Source organism: Dermacentor variabilis, chromosome 7 (genome assembly GCF_050947875.1).
Source record: "Dermacentor variabilis isolate Ectoservices chromosome 7, ASM5094787v1, whole genome shotgun sequence".
In the NCBI taxonomy this organism is placed as follows: Eukaryota; Metazoa; Arthropoda; class Arachnida; order Ixodida; family Ixodidae; genus Dermacentor; species Dermacentor variabilis.
In genome coordinates, this window is record NC_134574.1 from 11,673,848 (window position 1) to 11,691,910 (window position 18,063).

Genomic DNA, 18,063 nt, shown 5'->3' on the forward strand with positions numbered 1-18,063 from the left:
CGCCGTACAAGCTCTACCCACTGCGCAGGAATTCAATCACTGGCCACGGACGATCTGCGCGAGACCATCAGGGCCCTTGTGCGCAAAGAACTGCGCAAGGTCTTGCCTTCATCGCAGCCTCAAGTGGCCTCGATCGTCGACATCGTGAAAGAGGTGCACTGATCGCTTGGAGTTCCTGAGGTGCAACCAGAGTCACCACAGCCCCAGCCGGAAGCGATGACCTACGCCGCCGTCGCACACCGTCAAGGCACCCCTCCGCGACCGCGCCAGGGCCCTGTAACGCCGCAACTCTGTCGTCCGCCGCCGCCGCCACCAGCACGCCCACCCGTCGCCCACCGCACTCTATTGCAACGCGCACTCATTTTCTGTGACAAAAAAAAGGGGGGGGGAAACGCCCTCCATTGTAATGCGCACCTGTTTGCCGTGACCCAAAAAAGGAAGTCCTTTACAATACCGCGCACCTCGTTCTTTCATACAGAAGTACACCTTTCTCTCATTTGGAAAAACAGATGTACTCCCAATGCACTAAAGTTGAGAAAAAGAAGTCACGCTCTTGCCCCAAAGGCGAAGCGTCGATTACTATAGCAAATTAGTAGAATGCTATACCAAAAGTAAGGATAGTAGTCTCATCGGGGGTGTAAAGAATCTAAACAGTCGATTTCTAAATTAACGAGCATGGTGTCATGGGCGCACAAGCAAACATCAACACGTATACTTTATTACTGAGGAAACTGTTTATCAAAACACGAGTGAGGAAGTGCGGCCTCTCACTTCAATGCAACCTAAGCGATAACACAGTGCAGTGCACCTAGATGCGTTGACCGTTACTATCGCAGGGAACTCCTAACACCCGTGATGCGGCCAGATTTCCGTCCGTCTACGCACACGTGATCACTGTTCTTCTAATTGCAGCATCTTGATGAACTCGGTGTGTCTTTGCAGTCGGTAATTCCATGGTGATAGAGCAAACATAGAAATTGAGAAGTCTGACGGACTAACCTAAGCACACATACTACAGCACATGGACGAAGCTATGGCATCTAGGCTTGAAGCGCATATGAGGTGGCCATTTCAAAATGCCGATGGCGATATGGTAACACAGATTTAGGCTCGTACTCAATTCTAACATGCATTAAATTTTTGGACCCATATTATCGTAAAAAAGTGATTCCAGTAAATACGGTAATTGTTGGACCTGTTTTACCGGAAGAAAATTGCGCATTAGGTTCCAGTTAATGCAGTGATTGGCCACAAACTTTCATCTCGCACAGAAAACGAGCCATTTGGCAACGTTCCAGAAGTGGGGATCTCAAAGTCTGTGTGGTTGGCATGCCAGACAACTTGACGAATGTACTGCTTCATCTCCAGTGTCAGACTAAAAGCTGATACCATGATATAAATGTGCCAGATAGGGGACAGAGGTGTTGGTGCAGACTATGTTAAGTGGCTAGACAGAATAAGAATGTTCCATGACAATTCAAAGCAAATACTCCACACACCCATTGCACAAATATTGATAATGAACCTTGTGGTGCAGTTTCCAACAGATTCAATATAATTTGCAAGACCTACTTCGGGGTGACTCCAGATAGTACATGAAAATTCGTTTTTATCACACCAGTGATTCATAAGCATGTACATGTTCAGAGATGCACACACACATTGCTGTGTCGCTGTAGCCTTCTTTTTGGTTGCACTACAGTGTACTATGCACCGGAATGAAATGCAGACAAGGAATAAGCACCATCGCCCCTTGTATCTTGTTACATATGGGTCATGTCTGAGCCTGCTGATAAGAGTGTCGGGGTCTCAAGAGCCTCTGTATATACACCCCAGTGTCGTACACAGGTGTGAATGTGGATATGTGAATGTGTGAATGTGTGTGTGTGTGGAGATGTGTGGAGTGTGAATGTGTGAATGTGGAAGTTTGCCTTGTAGCTTTTTTCCTGTGTCTGCATCTCATTCTGGCGTGATGCTATACAATGCCATACCAACTAGTCCTACATTGGTCCATTGCATTGACACACAGGTGGGGTGCCCTGATGTCGCACTACGGGCGCTACACTGAGGAAGCTCTGCAGCCCACCATCAAGCACATGGCGGGACTTCTCCTCGATGCACCTGAAAGCACCCACAAGGTCTGCCTCGTTTTGTTCCCTCCCATCTGTGCAACCTTGCCAGCAGAGAGCGATAATCGTTCATCCACTGTCCCACTCTTTAACTGTCACATTGATATTGGTGCTCAATAGTGCGATACACATCAAACCCATTTATAATGAACTTGATAGTTCGGCGTAATGTAGTCGTTGTATCAGTTGTTCTTTTGTATTAGTAGTCATTTGTGTTCCGGGCGCATGCGTAACCGCAAACATTAGAAATAATCATCTAAAGAATAAAATGCAGCATCGTATAGCTCTTTCAGAACAGTGCCTGGTTCCTATCACCTGTAATATCTAAACTGCAAGCGCAGCCCCATATTCAAGAGCTTGTGATGTATTTTGCTACCAGTAGAACATGACTATATTCTACACAACATAGCGAAGCATTCTAGTTGGCCACATGGGCAAACATTAGAAACTGCTATGGCATGCCACTATTCTGCAAAGGTCTGTCATCACAGGCTCGGCATTATGACAGCACGTTAGCCATACAAGAGCCATAAAATCTTGTTATATATGTCACTTCGGGCGAGGAAATTACAATCTTCAAAAGGTAGGCTGTCGCCGTGGGCTGTTATCAGTAATTCGCAATGTTGCAAATGAAGCGCAGCCAAACAGTAATCTCCTGATAATGGTGTAGTAACCGCCAATCTTTTGCAACATTGTGTGATGGCAGTGGGTACTGCAGCATTCTCGCTGACTCGGGTCATGTCGACCGATATGCTTGTGCAGCTTTTCCCATGGTAAAAAGATGGTCGTTACAAATTGTTGAAACAGGTGCAATGAACATGGTGTCGCACAGAAAATTCTGCAAAAACTTGAGTGATGCCGTTGAGGCATCCAATATCGCTCCAGTGCACTCCCTGCACCATGCTGTTCATGCTGTGCACCTTCTTCCTGGAAGCCTACCTTGAAAATAAGGGACCTTTGAGGCTTCCCAAATTGCTCGCTCATCTCGAAGGCAGAATCATTGTCTTGGTTCGACTAGAGCAGTTGCCGGGCGCCCACTTTGGTTGTGCTTCGGTACTTCGCGTGTGCCCTCTATTTACTGTGACCAGATGGGAAGCGTTATTTTAACAGTACAGCAATTTAAAAAGCCTTGGTCATACAGTCAAGTCTAGATATAAGGAATCATGCAGTACCACCGTAGAGGTCGTTACAGTGAAAGCCCCAAAATTAACCACTCCGCCCATCAGTTCTCAAGTTGTCATCATTTGAGCTACCCACGAAAATGTTGCTGTTGGCTCTTGGCCAACACTGTTGCTATTTTGTGTAGACTCTGCTACCAAGCACCACTAAAGCACCGTGAGTGATGCGCAGAAAGCAGACACTGAGAAAACTACAGTAAACGCTTGTTAATTCGAATTCTGCGGGAATGCTACGAAAATTCAAATTATACAAAATTTGAAATGAAAGTAACAAAAAATTGCACGGCTAAGGGGAGACGCGAGTTGAGATAACATCAAATCTGATAAAATTGCATATGCTCATTAAGTGTTGTGTTTATCTGAAATATCTAATTATATTGCATATACATAGTAGTTGCTGATATAATTACCTTCTATTTGTTAAAACGATTAAAATTTACTTGCTAAAGGGAAAGTTGTAAACAACATATAGTTGGATACTAGCGTGCATAAGAATAGCAACGCTGGAAACAGATTAGAAATTGAGCGATTATTTGTCATTTTACGGCCCATTGAAGTTCTGTGTTTACGGTATCAATAATAAGAGCAAATGCAAATGTAAATTAAAAAAAAAATTTGTAGCTGAAAAAAAATTCTGCTCTCGGCATTGCATTCTCAATACATTTAGCTTTGTGCTACAAAAGAATAGCTCTAGCTGTCCTAGGTCCAAAGATATTGATACAACAAACAAGCAAAGCGACCTAAAACCATGTTTTGAAAAAAATTAAAAAAAGAAACTTAGTGCAATGCCAAGGCAGTGCTATTTACATATTTGCATTCAGAATCGACTTGTAAGCCTTGTAGTAACCTGCTTGCAGCACTTCAAGTTTAATGGGTTTAGCTTCATATAGCAAAAAAAAAAAAAACCACGGAAAATACCACTGTAGTTCTATTGTTGCCTCAATAAAGGCTCAGGCTTTATTTCGCTCAGGCTATTTCGTTCATTTTTTTTTTTTTCACTCAGGCTCCCAGGAGAGCCTGAGCGAAAAATTTGTTTTTGAGAAAAACGGACAGATTTATTCAGGAATATAATGAAGTATTTGCATGTTACCAGTGGTAAACAGCTAGTATGCGCCTAGCACATGCCCCAGTATGGAAGGTTCGTTACTGAAAAAAATACTGTCATTTGCAGAAAACCGGTGCTATGGATTTCGCGCCCAACGAGATTGTTCACGAGGAATGGGTTGCATGTTTGGTTGTCGCAGCATCACTGCAGATTGCGCCTGAGATTAAAACCTTTAATTAGAAACAAATAAATTTAATGCAGGGTGTCTACCAACCGGGAAAACTCAGGGAATTTGTGCTTCTGTCAGGGAAAATTAGCTGTAATTTTATTGAAAGGGAACGAAAGTCGTGTTAATGATTCTCCAGTAACAGGGGAATCGCAACGAATCGTCATTGACGCCGTGTCATCGGCACAATGTATTGCCAGAGTAGTTAAGACCAATTTTCCAGACGCCCGATTTTTCGGACATGGCGGATAATTTGCATAGTATTGCGGCACCACCACATACTCAATATAGTCAATGTATAGTATTGCCCTGACTGCAGGTCTTAAATGGCGTTAATCAAAGCCACCACTACCATTTTGATTATCTCGCCGCCTCGAACCGGCACACTCGCATGCAGATCTGCTGGCAGCCATAGCCACCACCGCGGCAACAGTAGGCCTAGCTGCTTCTACGTTCGCTATTAGGCTTCTTGCCGTGCGGTGCCATGTTTTTCATTGAAAGAATTCGCCGCTGTCAGCAAGGGCACCGACTCCGCCTTTGTAATCCTCGCGATTGGCTTCGAACCTCGCCGAGCACAGCGCGTTGCGTAATGCCAGTCTCTGAAAGTTAGCTTTGCCTCTGTACAGCAGTGTTGGGCGACGAAGCATAACAAGCGTGGGAAGCGGCAATTGTCACGGGACATAGTATGTACTCCTTAATCATACACGCGTGCACCCCCATCTCATGTTCAAGTATGAGCACCGATATACCTAATAAGTCTACTGACAGGCCTTAAGAGCTTTTTCGGACGTGCCTGTGGCAATTTCAGCCCTTAAGGGCAGTTAAAAACAGGCATTCATTTTTTTTTTCAGAGCGCCAGATTTTTCTGATGTTTTTGCCGCCCCTAGGGAATCTGAAAAACGCTGACTGTACAACTGTCCAAGAGGATGCTTCAAATAGTCCGTGTGGTGAACGCGCCGCCGAAGAACAAGAAGGCAACGAACTTACGCATTGAGAAATGAACGGAAAAGGAAGCATGCCGCTGCTTTTTTGAAGGAGCTTGCACTCTAAAAGCAAAGTGTTGGCTGACGCCGAAATGCAGGTGTCCCTCATCCAACCAAAAAAACTTTAAAACAGTGAAACGCAACACTGAGGTGTTGGGTGCGGGCTGAGAGTATGTCAGGACAGTTGAGGTTGACTTACCAGCTGTTGCGAGAGAATCTCACTTGTGATAAAGTTCGGGCCTCATACCGATTAGCTCGCTATCGGTTGATAGAAGCAGCTCATATTCTAAAATATTCTGTATGCATCTCTTATTTATTCGTATTTGAAAATGTTCAATTTGATTTGCAATGTGTTTTACTATTTCTTTCGAAGATATTTTATTCGCTGTGCATTTTACTAACCCCTCCCCTCTGTTTTATTTGAATAAAATACACTACCCCTAACTATTGAAACTGGATTATGTTTATTTTTTAACATGCTTACTAGAGTGACACCATTAGGCGACGTGATGTAGGGAGCCCGTCTTGACATAAAAGAATGTTCTAAATCAGGCAATATTGCAAAGGCACTCAGGGAAAACCTGGAAAACGTGGGGAACTTGGAAATGTCAACTTGGTAGACACCCTGAATGACGCCCATGCTAGGCACATGTTTACTTAACCAGAAACGTGGAGCTGCCGTGGTGTCGGGGAAGCATGCTCTTCTTGCACTCCAGAGGTCCAGGTTTGATTCCCACCCACACCGAAATATATGCCATTTTCTTTTCAAAGCCATTAACTTGCTTTCTTCACAGGAACCTCTCCGACAAATTTGACGTCAATCCGAAAATTTTTTGAACGGTTTTTACTCTGTGCTGTCGGCTATTTTTGGTACTCTTTTGGTCACACCTACAGGTTTTCATGTAATGGGGCATATAATGCTTTCGCACTAATGTGTTCCCATAATGTGGGAAAATACGGCAAATGTGTGTTAGACTGAAGGTGTTATCTGTGGGTGTTCAACATTTAAGGGAGGGGTGTGACAATTTTATTTTGTGGATGCAACATTAACCCCACGAAGGTGACACGCATATTCACATGAAAATAGAACGTGGTCATCTTTATCACTGGCCATGAGAAGGGCAAGTGCACTTGTACAAAACAAGTAAGATTCTGACTGGTGTTAAAGAAGTCGTGGAGCACTTTTTTCGTTACAGGGTGTGTTTTTTCGCAACAATAGACTGAATTTTTTACAAATAGTGCCCATGGAGACACATACAACTGGCAAACGGAGGCCTCGGAAGAGCATGTGAGATTATAATAAAGCAGGTAGCGCAGGTTCTCCAGGGGCACCCAGAGGCACATCAATGCTGGAAGCAGGGTGTTTCGTGGGCTGGCGACACTGAGGCCAGATCATGCCAGGAGGAGTGTGCATTCCATGTTGGCTCTCCACGATAGCGAGCAGCCGATCGTATTACACCCCTGGCACATGCAGTCCACGGCAAGCCCCAACCCATGGACCAGTCCAATTTATAGTCTGTGTCCTGGAGGCACCGCCAATAATACAAAATAATGAGGCATTGTTAGAGCCAGTAAAAAAAAAATTATGCAGCACTTCAGAACCTTGTCTACAAAAATTCATTTTACTTAAAAATTGGTATAGCAGTAGTCAGCCATGCACAATTTAAGCTTTGTTGTGTGTCACTGAAAAATGATAGTATGCTGCAAATAGCTGGTTAGATGTGTGGTTGGGCAGGTCATGGCAAGGTGTATAAGAGTGAAATGTTGCAAAAGGTTGAATAGTGGTTAAGAAATTTGCTAAGGTACGATAGCTGGCCACTGCAAGAGTCTATTGCGAGAGGGCTTCGTTGCCACAAAAAACATGCCTGGGCACATCAATTTCTTTTGTTCGTGTATGTTATACATGTAAGTATTTCATCATGTATTTTCATATTTTATTTTATTTTATTCAAAATACCCCCAAAGGCCCTCATTACGAGGGTATTACATGGGGGGGGGGGGGGTCAATCACAAGCACTGGTTGTAGTTTGTACATACTAAAAACAAGAGAGGTTAACAGAAGTAATAATACAGTGAAACATAGTTAACATACAAGATAATTAGGTCACAATTATTACAGAGAAAACATTAGTACATATTAGGAGAACATAAGGCAACTGCACTAAAAACACCAACAAATATCGAAAAACACTGTAAAAGTCCCAAAAAAGAATAATAATACGATTAGTCGACAAGTCGTGAGCGAATTAAATGTTGAAACTTAGTCAAGTCTGGTTCCGTGGCAATGACTGATGGTAAGGCGTTCCATTCAGTTATTGTGCGTGGTAAGAACGAAGATGCATAATGGGATGACTGGCAGTTAATGCGTTTGACTTTGTATGGATGGTCACGGCGTGGAAAAATAACTGTTGGTGACTGAATGAAATCATCGTGAAGTGATGGATGGTGATAAAGCTTATGGAAAAGTGTTAGGCGAGAAATTTTACGGCGAAGTGCTAAGTTGTCCAAGTCAGCTTTATTCTTTAACGCGGTGACGCTGGTGTAACGTGAATAATCTGAAAATATAAATCGCGCAGCACGGTTCTGCAAGGCTTCGATGTTACTTATGATATACGTTTGTTCGGGATCCCAGATGGCAGACGCGTATTCTAGTTTAGGACGGATTAATGTTGTGTATGCTAGTTTTTTAACATGCATTGGGGCTTCTTTTAAGTTATGTTTAATAAGTCCGAGAGTACGATTTGAAGAGGCAAGGGTAAGGTTAATATGATTATTCCATGATAAGTTTGATTGAAGATTGATGCCAAGGTACTTGTAAGTAGTTGCGAGTTCCACAGGGTTGTTATCAAGGGAGTAGGTGGTTAGAATTCGTGGCCTATTGGTGAAAGACATGAGTTTAGTTTTGGAAATATTTAATGGCATTAACCAATTAGAACACCATGCACTTATTGAGTCCAGGTCAGTTTGTAGTAAGTGGCTATCGGTGTTACTTGTTACACATCGGTAAACTACACAATCGTCTGCAAATAGTCTGATTTTAGATGAAACGCAACTGGGTAAATCATTAATATAAATTAGAAAGAGTAAAGGACCAAGTACGCTGCCTTGTGGAACTCCAGACGTAACATCAGCATAACATGAGTTAGAATTGTTAACTGATGTAAACTGAATTCTAGATGAGAGAAAATCGGTGATCCATGCAATTATAGTAGGGTGAATGTTAAGCTGTGAAAGTTTAAGTACCAACCTATGGTGTGGAACACGGTCAAATGCCTTAGAAAAATCTAAAAATATTGCGTCAACTTGGAACCCGGCGTCTATTAGTGCGTGTATGTCGTTAATAAATCCGGCAAGTTGTGTGTCACATGAGTAGCCCTTGCGAAAACCGTGCTGATGCTTAAAAATAATGTTATGGTCTTCAAGGAAGTTGATTACTTGACTGTGTATGATATGTTCGAGTAATTTACAAATAGTGCTGGTTAAGGAGATGGGACGATAATTAAGGGGAGAAGCGCGATCACCTGATTTGAAAATGGGTATTATTTTAGCAATGCGCCAGTCATTAGGAATACCACCAGTTGATAGTGACTGGGAAAATAGAGCTGTTAACAGAGGACAAATACTATGCGATGTATTCTTTAAAATTTTATTGTTGAAACCTAGATGGTCGGCACTAGATGACATTTTAAGATTGGTTAGTAGAGATAAAACACCAGCCTCACTGATGTCTACCTCATGCATTGTGATTCCCACTAATGTCTTTAAAGTTGGCAATGAGTTAATGTTTTCATGAGTGAAAATTGTTACAAACGTATCATTAAGAAGTTGAGCGCAATCTGAATCGCTGATGGAAACACCAAAAGAATCAGTAAGAATGATGTCAGTGCGAATTGCAGGGTTCACCACACGCCAAAAGTGACGAGTATTAGTTTTTAGCATGGATGGTAAATCATGAGAAAAAAAGTTTTTGCGAGTGGATTTTAGTAATGCCTTATAAGCCTTTTCACATGCTTTGTGTTTATCATGAGCACTCGCTACACCAGTCAGCTTAGCCTGCCTGTAAAGTCTTTTCTTTTTGTTATTAAGCCGCCGAAGCTTGTTAGTAAACCATGGAGAACTGCTTTTGTAGGAAATGGATAACACAGGAATGTAGGTGTCAATGAGTGAACTGAGGGTGGCCTTAAACAGGACCCAGTTCTGTTCAATGGAACGGGAATGAAAATCATGCAGAAATTGACCTGAAAATGTGGTTAATTCATTGTTAATTGCGTCGAAATTGGCTTTACCGTAACACCTTATTTTCTTTTTGGTAATTATTCTTTTGCTCACGCAAAAGTTAATGCATCCAGTTATGACATCATGGTCAGCGATGCCTGCTTCATGAGTTATGTCAGATAATATATCCGGATTATTAGTTAAGATTAAGTCTAGTATATTGGCAGAAGTTTCAGTGGATCGTGTTGGTTGACTAATAAGTTGGGTTAATGAAAAGTCAAGACAAGTGCCGAGAAAGGTATGCGCGGCCGCATCCGTGGCCGATACGGAGAGCGTCGACCAATCTATATTAGGAAAATTGAAATCGCCAAATATGATAATCACCGACCTCGGAAAATGCGCGCACACCTCGCTCAACACTCGATGATACTCTTCGGAAAACGCGCCAGACATGTCGGGTGGGCGATAAAAAACGCCGATTATCACACCAAATGCAGCACCCTTCAGGGAAATCCAAATACATTCCAGAAAAGAATCGATAATGATGGGTGCGGCGATGAATTCTTCCTTTATCGCGATGAGCACACCGCCCCCTCTACGCTGTTGCCTATCACATCGAAAAAACTTGAAAGTGGATTCACTCGTAAAGATGTTGTTATCGTGTATGGTGTTGTTAAGCCAGGTCTCGGTAAGTAACACTAAAGAAGCCTGGAATGAATCGATGAGCGATGAGAGTGCAATACCATTAGCGATAACACTTCTAGCGTTGGTGTATAAAAAGAGAAATTTGTTATCAGTGCTAGAGTGCAATTTTACGGGTGATCCAGTAGATGAAACTGAGCTTAATGAAACAAAAGAGGAGGAACATCATTGATCCCTGCGCCGAGAAACAAGAACAGCCTGGCCTTCATTGGTGTTCCACTCGTAAACTTCGTTGTTTAAGTGCAGTTTGTTGAAAACCAGACGCACTCGGTCTCCGTCTTTCTTCATAGTTCTCGAGAACTGGAGAAGTTTCCGTCGCTTTTCGCGAACTGCTTCAGAGTAATCTCGCGAGATGCTGAAGTTAGTGTTCTTCAACTTATGGCCGCGGCTCAGAACCAATTCAACTTCTTTTTCATTGAAAAATTTGGCTATGATAGGCCGCTTCTTCTCAGACGAAAAGCGGCCCACACGATGTGCTCTCGAAATCGACGTCACGGTAAGCCCAAGTTTTTGGGTACAGAAATTACTTACGAGTCGTTCTGACTCTTCCCAAGTTTCAGACCTCGCCGAATCTGTTAATCCATAAAAGAGAACGTTAGACCGCCTAGAGCGATTTTCGAGGTCGTCAATTTTTTCCTGTACGCCTACGAGACCGTTGTCACTGCTCGTGATGGACTGCGCACATGGGGCCGCTGCAACTTTCTGCTCTAGATCAAGGACACGCTTTGTCAGTTTTTCTAAATCATTCTTTAACTCAACGTGCATATGAAGCACCTTGTTAACAGATTCTTGCAGCGCAGAATTGCTAGCTTCAACACGCAAGATAGAGCCAGCCACAAGGTCTAGCTTTTCCTCTTGAGCCTTGGTCATGGGTCCAGGGTTTAGCTCGACATCACCATCCAGAACAAGCAGGCACAACAGATACTGTAATATACCGCAGAAGCGCCCACCCCACTTCACAAGAAATTCGGCTAGTCTAGATGTGGGCACTTGTCCAGTTGAAGCAATATATACCAAGATGGCAGCCAGCGAAAAACTTCAAGGCAGGGTTACGGTATTGAAGAAAGCGCGTTTATTTTCGAATGGTAAATGATGGGTTACACCAGCACCTACTCATCGTCACTGAACCCAGTGAACCACTCTTCAGAGAAGGTGCAGAACAGGAGGTCAATGCTTTTGTCGCTGACACTCGCGTGACTTGAAGAGACCACGGGCTCTTCGGTGCCTGTAAGTCGGTTGCGCAAGTGCCCACCCTCACTGCCGTCCAACAAGACGCTGATCCCACACCTCTTAAAGGATCATGCGACCATAAGATCATGCTTCATCTTCGGCTTGCCATAGTTGAGGTGCCTAAGCGTGTCATACTTGGTGTCCCACTTGGTTCTTTTCCTGCCAAGAGGTGCAACTCGCATTCCTTCCCAACAGGCGGTGCCACTGGACTAATTCGATCTTCCTGGCGACAGTGTAGGAGTGCCTCGTGGGGCTAGCAGATTGCACAAGTCTGGGGACACCGGCTACGAGCACGCTTTATCGAAAGGTCTCACAAAAGCCCTGCGACCACCACTGGGTTTTCTATCAAGGGCTGTTCATTGTCACTCTGCATTATCGTCACCTCTATCGGTCTTTCCTTTCCCACCGCAAGGAAGTGAATATCCTCGTCATCGCCTCTAGCGGTCTTGTAGTGACTGCAGTGGAGTGAGTATTTCAGCTGATGCTTGCTCTTTGGAGTGAGAGGGCGCTTAACATATAATTTTCAGAATTCTGAAGTTTTGGAAATGGTTATATTTGGCACTTGGTGTGAAACTGGGCGCTTCTATGGTATTCTACGGTACCTGTACCACTACTGTCTTGGCTGCCTGAAGGCTGCTGGCAGTATTGAATAAATCAATGTATCTGCACTGGCTGATACATTGCTGTCTCTTTGCAGGCGCCGTACGAGAAGTACAAGCACAGCCGGCTGGAACGTGTGAGCACATTGATAGTGTCCCATGTTGCCAAGCTCCGGGTGATGGCCGGCCGGCCCTGAGAAAATGCAGAAGATTTTAGTGGGAACATGCTTCTACAGTGAATACATCTTTTTTTCTACAGCTTTGCATGGATGTCACCTGTGCAGGAATTGGCAAAGCCCGTGAAATGACACTGTGCCACTGCCTGCTAGCACTACCACATGGGGCTTTCTGCCATTGATTGTACATCTTGCACACTTTATTTTTTTCACCTGACTGCATGAAAAATATGAACATTGAAAATAAAGTCAAGTGCAGCTGATTGTTCGCCTCTGTTTGGGTGCAAACTGTTGTGTTGCGTAATGCAGTTGCGTGCAACACCTTACAATAAGTTGAAACAGAACGGGCCTATAGAATCTTGAGTACAAGTCTGGTTACACACTCTTTGTAAATCCCCATCCAGGGAGGTTGTGGCACAATCTTGATCGGGTTTATTTAAAACAGCGATAAAATTCAATGTTTCAAACCAATTGTTTTGAGGAAAGGTACGCCCCCTGCACAAAGTTCGAGCAGAGGCTTTCTACGTTAGCTGGCCTATGCAGCACTAGTCGCTGCGTCCCCTGCCTTGCTGTATTCATCCATTCTCTTGCGATGTCTCGACAGTTGTCATTGCAATGGATTCTTTGTTCTATAGTCATCTCACTGCCACTCTCCTATGTGTGCATATACAGTAATCTGTCTTTATAACAATCGCTTTACTTAAAATATTGCTTTAGTACTCAAAATTTTTTCCGGTCCCAACCCAAAGGCAGGCATATTAAGCCGCATTACTCAAAGTGCATGAAGAGCTTGACCCACTTAGAGTGAAGTGGTGAGCGAAGGCGCATGCAGTGTGAAATTAATACTGCTGACGAATTAGTCTCGTGCAGGCACAGAACAGCCAACCGATGACCACGTAGCAACAGCTACCAAGGGAGTGCCGAGTGCTCCCAGCTGTTTACTGCGAAGCGAATGGAAGCTGCCAAATTCATTGGCATTTGCGGGGCTTTCTAGCACGTTACTCTCGTAGTCTTCCCTGACCTCCGCCCTCCGCCCTCCCCCCCCCCATAAACGAGGCCACTGCCCTTCCCCTCATTCAGTCAGCAAGCTGTTTGGGTGCCATTCACTCCTCTGACTCGCCTTCATGTCAACTCCTCGCTGCCTCGCTACTAGTTGCGACGTCGCTGCTTCGACAAAGCTGCCTTCTTCCAGTCTGCCCTCCCAAGCACAATCTTCCACTGTTAGGATTGGGGGCTCAATCCCATTGTTCGTAACCCGTTGTCAAGATTGGAGTCCGGCATGAAGTAGAAGGTAGCTGGTCCATGCCGTCGTCCAACTTGTCCACGCTGAGGACGTTGATGAAGGGAAGGACTGCTTCTCGTCGAGAACGAGGAATATGGGTTTATTTACAGTATTTACATGCAGTTCATCAGTCTAGCATGACTGCGAGAGAAAGTATGTCAGTCTAACACGACTGCTTGAGAGAGTGTCTCAGTCTAACATGACTGCGTAAGAAAGTGTATCGAGCATCCACACAACAGCCGTTTATAAACACTCGGTCCTCCCCTGATTCCAAAGTGGCGGAAACGTTCGTCCAGTCATCGTAAACACGCTACCTCTCCGCGGGATGGTTTACACACACACACAGGTTCTCGGTCTGAAACCGACATCACACGAATTTCGTAAAACTCGGAGCGGACCTTCGCAGCGCCCAGGTAGCCATTGTCTTACGTCTTGGTCAGCGCGTGGGAAGAGGTCTCCGACGACGTTCTCGCGTCAACTCCCCCACTCATAGCAGATCAGGTCCGCGTTGGTGGGTTCGGTAACAATAGTTGGCCCGCCGAACTCGGTCACAACGACGAGGCTAGAGCGTAACGGTGGCGGTTTCAGCACCAAGCCTGCTTCGTCAAACGCATCCTAGCTGAAGCGACAGAGTGGAGGACTCGCATATTGTTCCCGACACAGTCTACTTAGTCACGCCGTGGCTAGAGGTTGGCGGCGGCGCTCCAAGAAAGTTGCGGCCACTGTTGCAACTGGCCAGCAAAACTTGCACTGCAGCTGGCCGTTCTTAACAGTGCCTCCATGGCCCGGAAAATCTTGACTGTGTAGCGCAGATAACCGCTGGGCAGGAAGAGAACGGCTGGTGGCCAGGGGATGATGCCTTAGCTCACAGCGACCACTTGTGTAATGTCACCACCCCAAAACAACCAACAAGGACAGGCAACTGCAAAACAAACCCCACAACACGGCTCTGCGCTGAGATGACGTACCTTGGCTCTCACTATAGACCTGCTAGGCTTCATGAAAAAAAAACTTGCAGAGACAAAAAAATGCTGCATTTCGTTATACCAATTTCTGAAGCAATTTCATCCTGACAAATTCAGCAATCATGGAGGGAATCCTGCTAAATGAGGGGATCTTCTTGGCTTAACAAAATTAACCCTAGTAACCCTAAAATTTAGGCGGGACCCTCAAACGCAGAATTCAAGTTAGTCCGCTCAAACCGTCCGCATTGCTTTGCAACTTTCCCTTATACCTAACGGAGAAGTTGTACTCTTGGAGAGTGAAGCTCCATCAGAGAAAGCGGCCATTTTTGTGACATTTTATTGAGCCACATCAGAGGACGGTGGTTGGCCTCGAAGATTAACTTCGCTCCGTCCAAGTAACACGACAACTTCTGGGCGGCCCAAACTAAACAAGTGCATTCCTTCTCTGAAGTGCTGTAGGCTTCCTCTCTTACATTTAGTTTACAGCTGGCATAGAGGATAGGAGGCTCCTCGTTATCGTCGCCGACCTGACTAAGTACCACGCCCATACCTCTGTCGCTTGCGTCGCATTGAACTAAGAGTCCCTTTGTGTAGTCTGGCACGCGAAACACAGGACGAGAAAGCAATAGCGTTTTCAAACTTTGGAAAGCATTCTCTTTGTCCTTATCCCAGTGTGCGCTACTTGGTGCTGCCTTTCGGAGGGCGTCCGTTAATGGACTTGCAATTTGGGAGTAATTCGGAATGTACCGTTGATAGTACCCCACAAGTCCCAAAAATGAACGAAGGTCTGTTTTCGTGCGCGGTTGAGAAAAATCTCCAATCGTAGCTAGTTTCAGCTCGGCCGGCCGTCTCGTGCCCTGGCCGACAACATGGCCCAGATAAGTAACCTGTGAACAACCAAATCTACACTTCTCCGCTTTCATCGTTAAGCCGGCTTCCCTCAACCGTGAGAACACCTGTTCAAGGTGCGAAATGTGTTGTTCCCAGCTGTCCGAAAAAATTGCTACCTCATCCAGATATGGCAAGGCGAGCTCCTGCAAGTCTTTCAGGACAATATCCATTAACTTAGAGACGCTAAACGGCACGTTGTTCAGCCCAAAGCTGAGTGCGAGAGCGCGAAAAGTGCCTGCAGGTGAAATGAATGCGGCACAGCGGCTGGCACTTTCTGAAAGGGGAACTTGCCAGTACCGCCGCGCGAGATCTATAGTTGAAATGTATTTAGCAGCGCTAACTCTTTCAACTCGTTTCTCAATGTTGGGTATCGGGTACAGCTGATCCCTAGTGATGGCATTTAACTTCCTGTAGTCAACACACGGACGAGGGTCCTTGTTCGGTGTTTCTACCAGTATTAGCGGTGACGTGTAGTCACTGTTAGCGGGCTCAATAACTCCCAACTCTAGCATGCGCTGTATCTTTGCCTCCATAATTTCTGTCTTGGAGACACCCTGTAAGGCTTTGATCTTACGGATTCAGTTGTCAGCTCTATTTCATGCGTTATTAGTTCGGCTCTACCTGGCCGATCGCTGAACCTGTCGATATATTCCCCTAACACCCCTTTTAGCTCATCTAGCTGCTCGGGTCTTAGAGCGTGCGAGCTTACCGAATGTTTTACTACTACTTCTAGGCCGATTTGAGAGTTGGAGGTCGCCTTATACTTCTAAAACTTGGTACTAGTGCCATCCTGGTCTTTGAGGGTATCGTTGACTCCGCTCCGCTTTACATATGGCTTCATGAAATTGCAGTGATACATCCTCACCTCTTTCCTGCGACCGGGCATTTTCAGAGCATAGTTAGTATCTGAAAGTTTGTGCAACACTTTAACGGGCCGTCTTGAAGGTTTGAGGATGATTACCTGGTCTCCTGCGTTAAACGTACGAAGCCTCGCGTTGTCATAATAGGATTTGGCGTTCTTTTGAGCTACTCCCATGTTCTTTTCGACTAGTTCTTGGGTTGTGCTTAGCCGTTCCAGCAGATTTAGCACGTATTCAACGACTGTTGGACTCTCCCCTTTTTCCTCCATCTCTCTTAACATTCTCAGTGGAGAACGGAGTGTCCTCTCAGACACTAGTTCTGCTGGCAAGAAACCTGTCGCTTCATGTGGAACAGTTCGCAAAGCAAAGTTGCCGGCAGACAATCTCCCAGTCCTCCTTATGCTCGTAACAGAGCGCACGCAAAACTCGCTTAAGCACTGAATGCCACCTCTCTACACTGTTTGACTGAGGGTGATAGACAGAACTGTGTATTAACTTTACCCCGCACTTTTGCAAGAATGTGGAAGTCAATGTATACGTGAATTTGACCCTTGATCCACCTGAATTTCGGCTGGAAATCCAACTTGTGTAAACACTGTCAAAAGCGCGTCTACTACTTCGGTGGAGCTGAGCTCTTTCAGAGGGATTGCTTCTGGAAACATTGTAGCCGGACACAGCATGGTAAACAGGCACATGTAAACAGATTTTTTTTGGTAGAGGCCCTACCGTGTCTATCACAAGTCGTCTGAAAGGTTCTGTTATTAAGGGCACTACCTTTAGTGGAGCTTTCCATGTCTCTCCTGGTTTACCCGAGCGCTGGCAGGCGTCGCATGATCTTACGAAGTTTTCTATGTCTTTGAAACAACGAGGCCAGTAGTATACCATAAGCGATCTTTCCTTTGATTTGTTTATGCCTAGGTGGCCGGACCACCCATTTCCATTAGAGACTCAAAAGGTCCTCCCTGTACTTAGTAGGTACGGCTAACTGATCTAAAATTCTACCCTTTCGATCTCTGTAGTGCCGATACAATCCTCCTCTCTCATGTATCGTCACGTTGCGCCTAGCAATGCCTTCTTTAGCTGTGTCATGTAATTTAGCAAAGCTCTCATCATTCTTTTGCTCAGCTGCCAGTGTCTCTCTATCCACACGTAAGAGCTGATCAAAGTTCTTTGAGGCCGGTGATAATAATGACCCTGTCTCGCTTGCGATTGCGTCAGCTTGCTCTTCCTGCAGGCTTGAACTTTGACACTCTAGTGCTACGCTCTCATTGAGCTGGTCAGCTGGCAGGCTCTCCTCAACTGATTTGTTGTCCCTCGGGCCTAGCTCGGATTCTGGTATTGAAGTTATCCATTTTTCTGCTTCCGCTGGAGTAGCTTGTGCATTTTCAGCCGAAAGCGACGCGATTTTACGAGCTTGGCTGCGGGTCAATGCCTGTACTACGCCCTCTCCCAATTTAAGCCCTTTGTCACGCAGTAACTGATTCGAACGATTCGAAAAGATGTAAGGGTACTGCAGTGACAAATTTTGAAACTGCAGCCTCAGTCTCTAGCTCCCCGAATGGTCCACTGATTTTGACTTTGG

At 45.1% G+C, this 18,063-nt stretch overlaps 2 protein-coding genes across 2 annotated transcripts in view; one reads left to right on the forward strand and one right to left on the reverse strand.

Moving 5' to 3' along the window:
* The window catches only part of CycB (Cyclin B), a 156,402-nt gene extending 143,655 nt beyond the window's left edge, over positions 1 to 12,747 (forward strand). Inside the window, exons 7-8 of the mRNA XM_075698242.1 lie at positions 2,030 to 2,138; positions 12,406 to 12,747. Coding sequence (XP_075554357.1) covers positions 2,030 to 2,138; positions 12,406 to 12,504 — 208 coding nt within the window. The 3' untranslated portion in view covers positions 12,505 to 12,747. The remainder of the gene's footprint in view (positions 1 to 2,029; positions 2,139 to 12,405) is intronic.
* Positions 10,279 to 11,890, reverse strand: LOC142588016 (uncharacterized). The gene is made up of 2 exons (XM_075699444.1): positions 11,786 to 11,890; positions 10,279 to 11,402 (listed from the first exon to the last, which is right to left on the reverse strand). Exons 1-2 carry the CDS (start codon positions 11,888 to 11,890, stop codon positions 10,644 to 10,646), a joined length of 864 nt encoding a protein of 287 aa, XP_075555559.1. The 3' UTR covers positions 10,279 to 10,643.
* Positions 12,748 to 18,063: the final 5,316 nt, after the last annotated feature.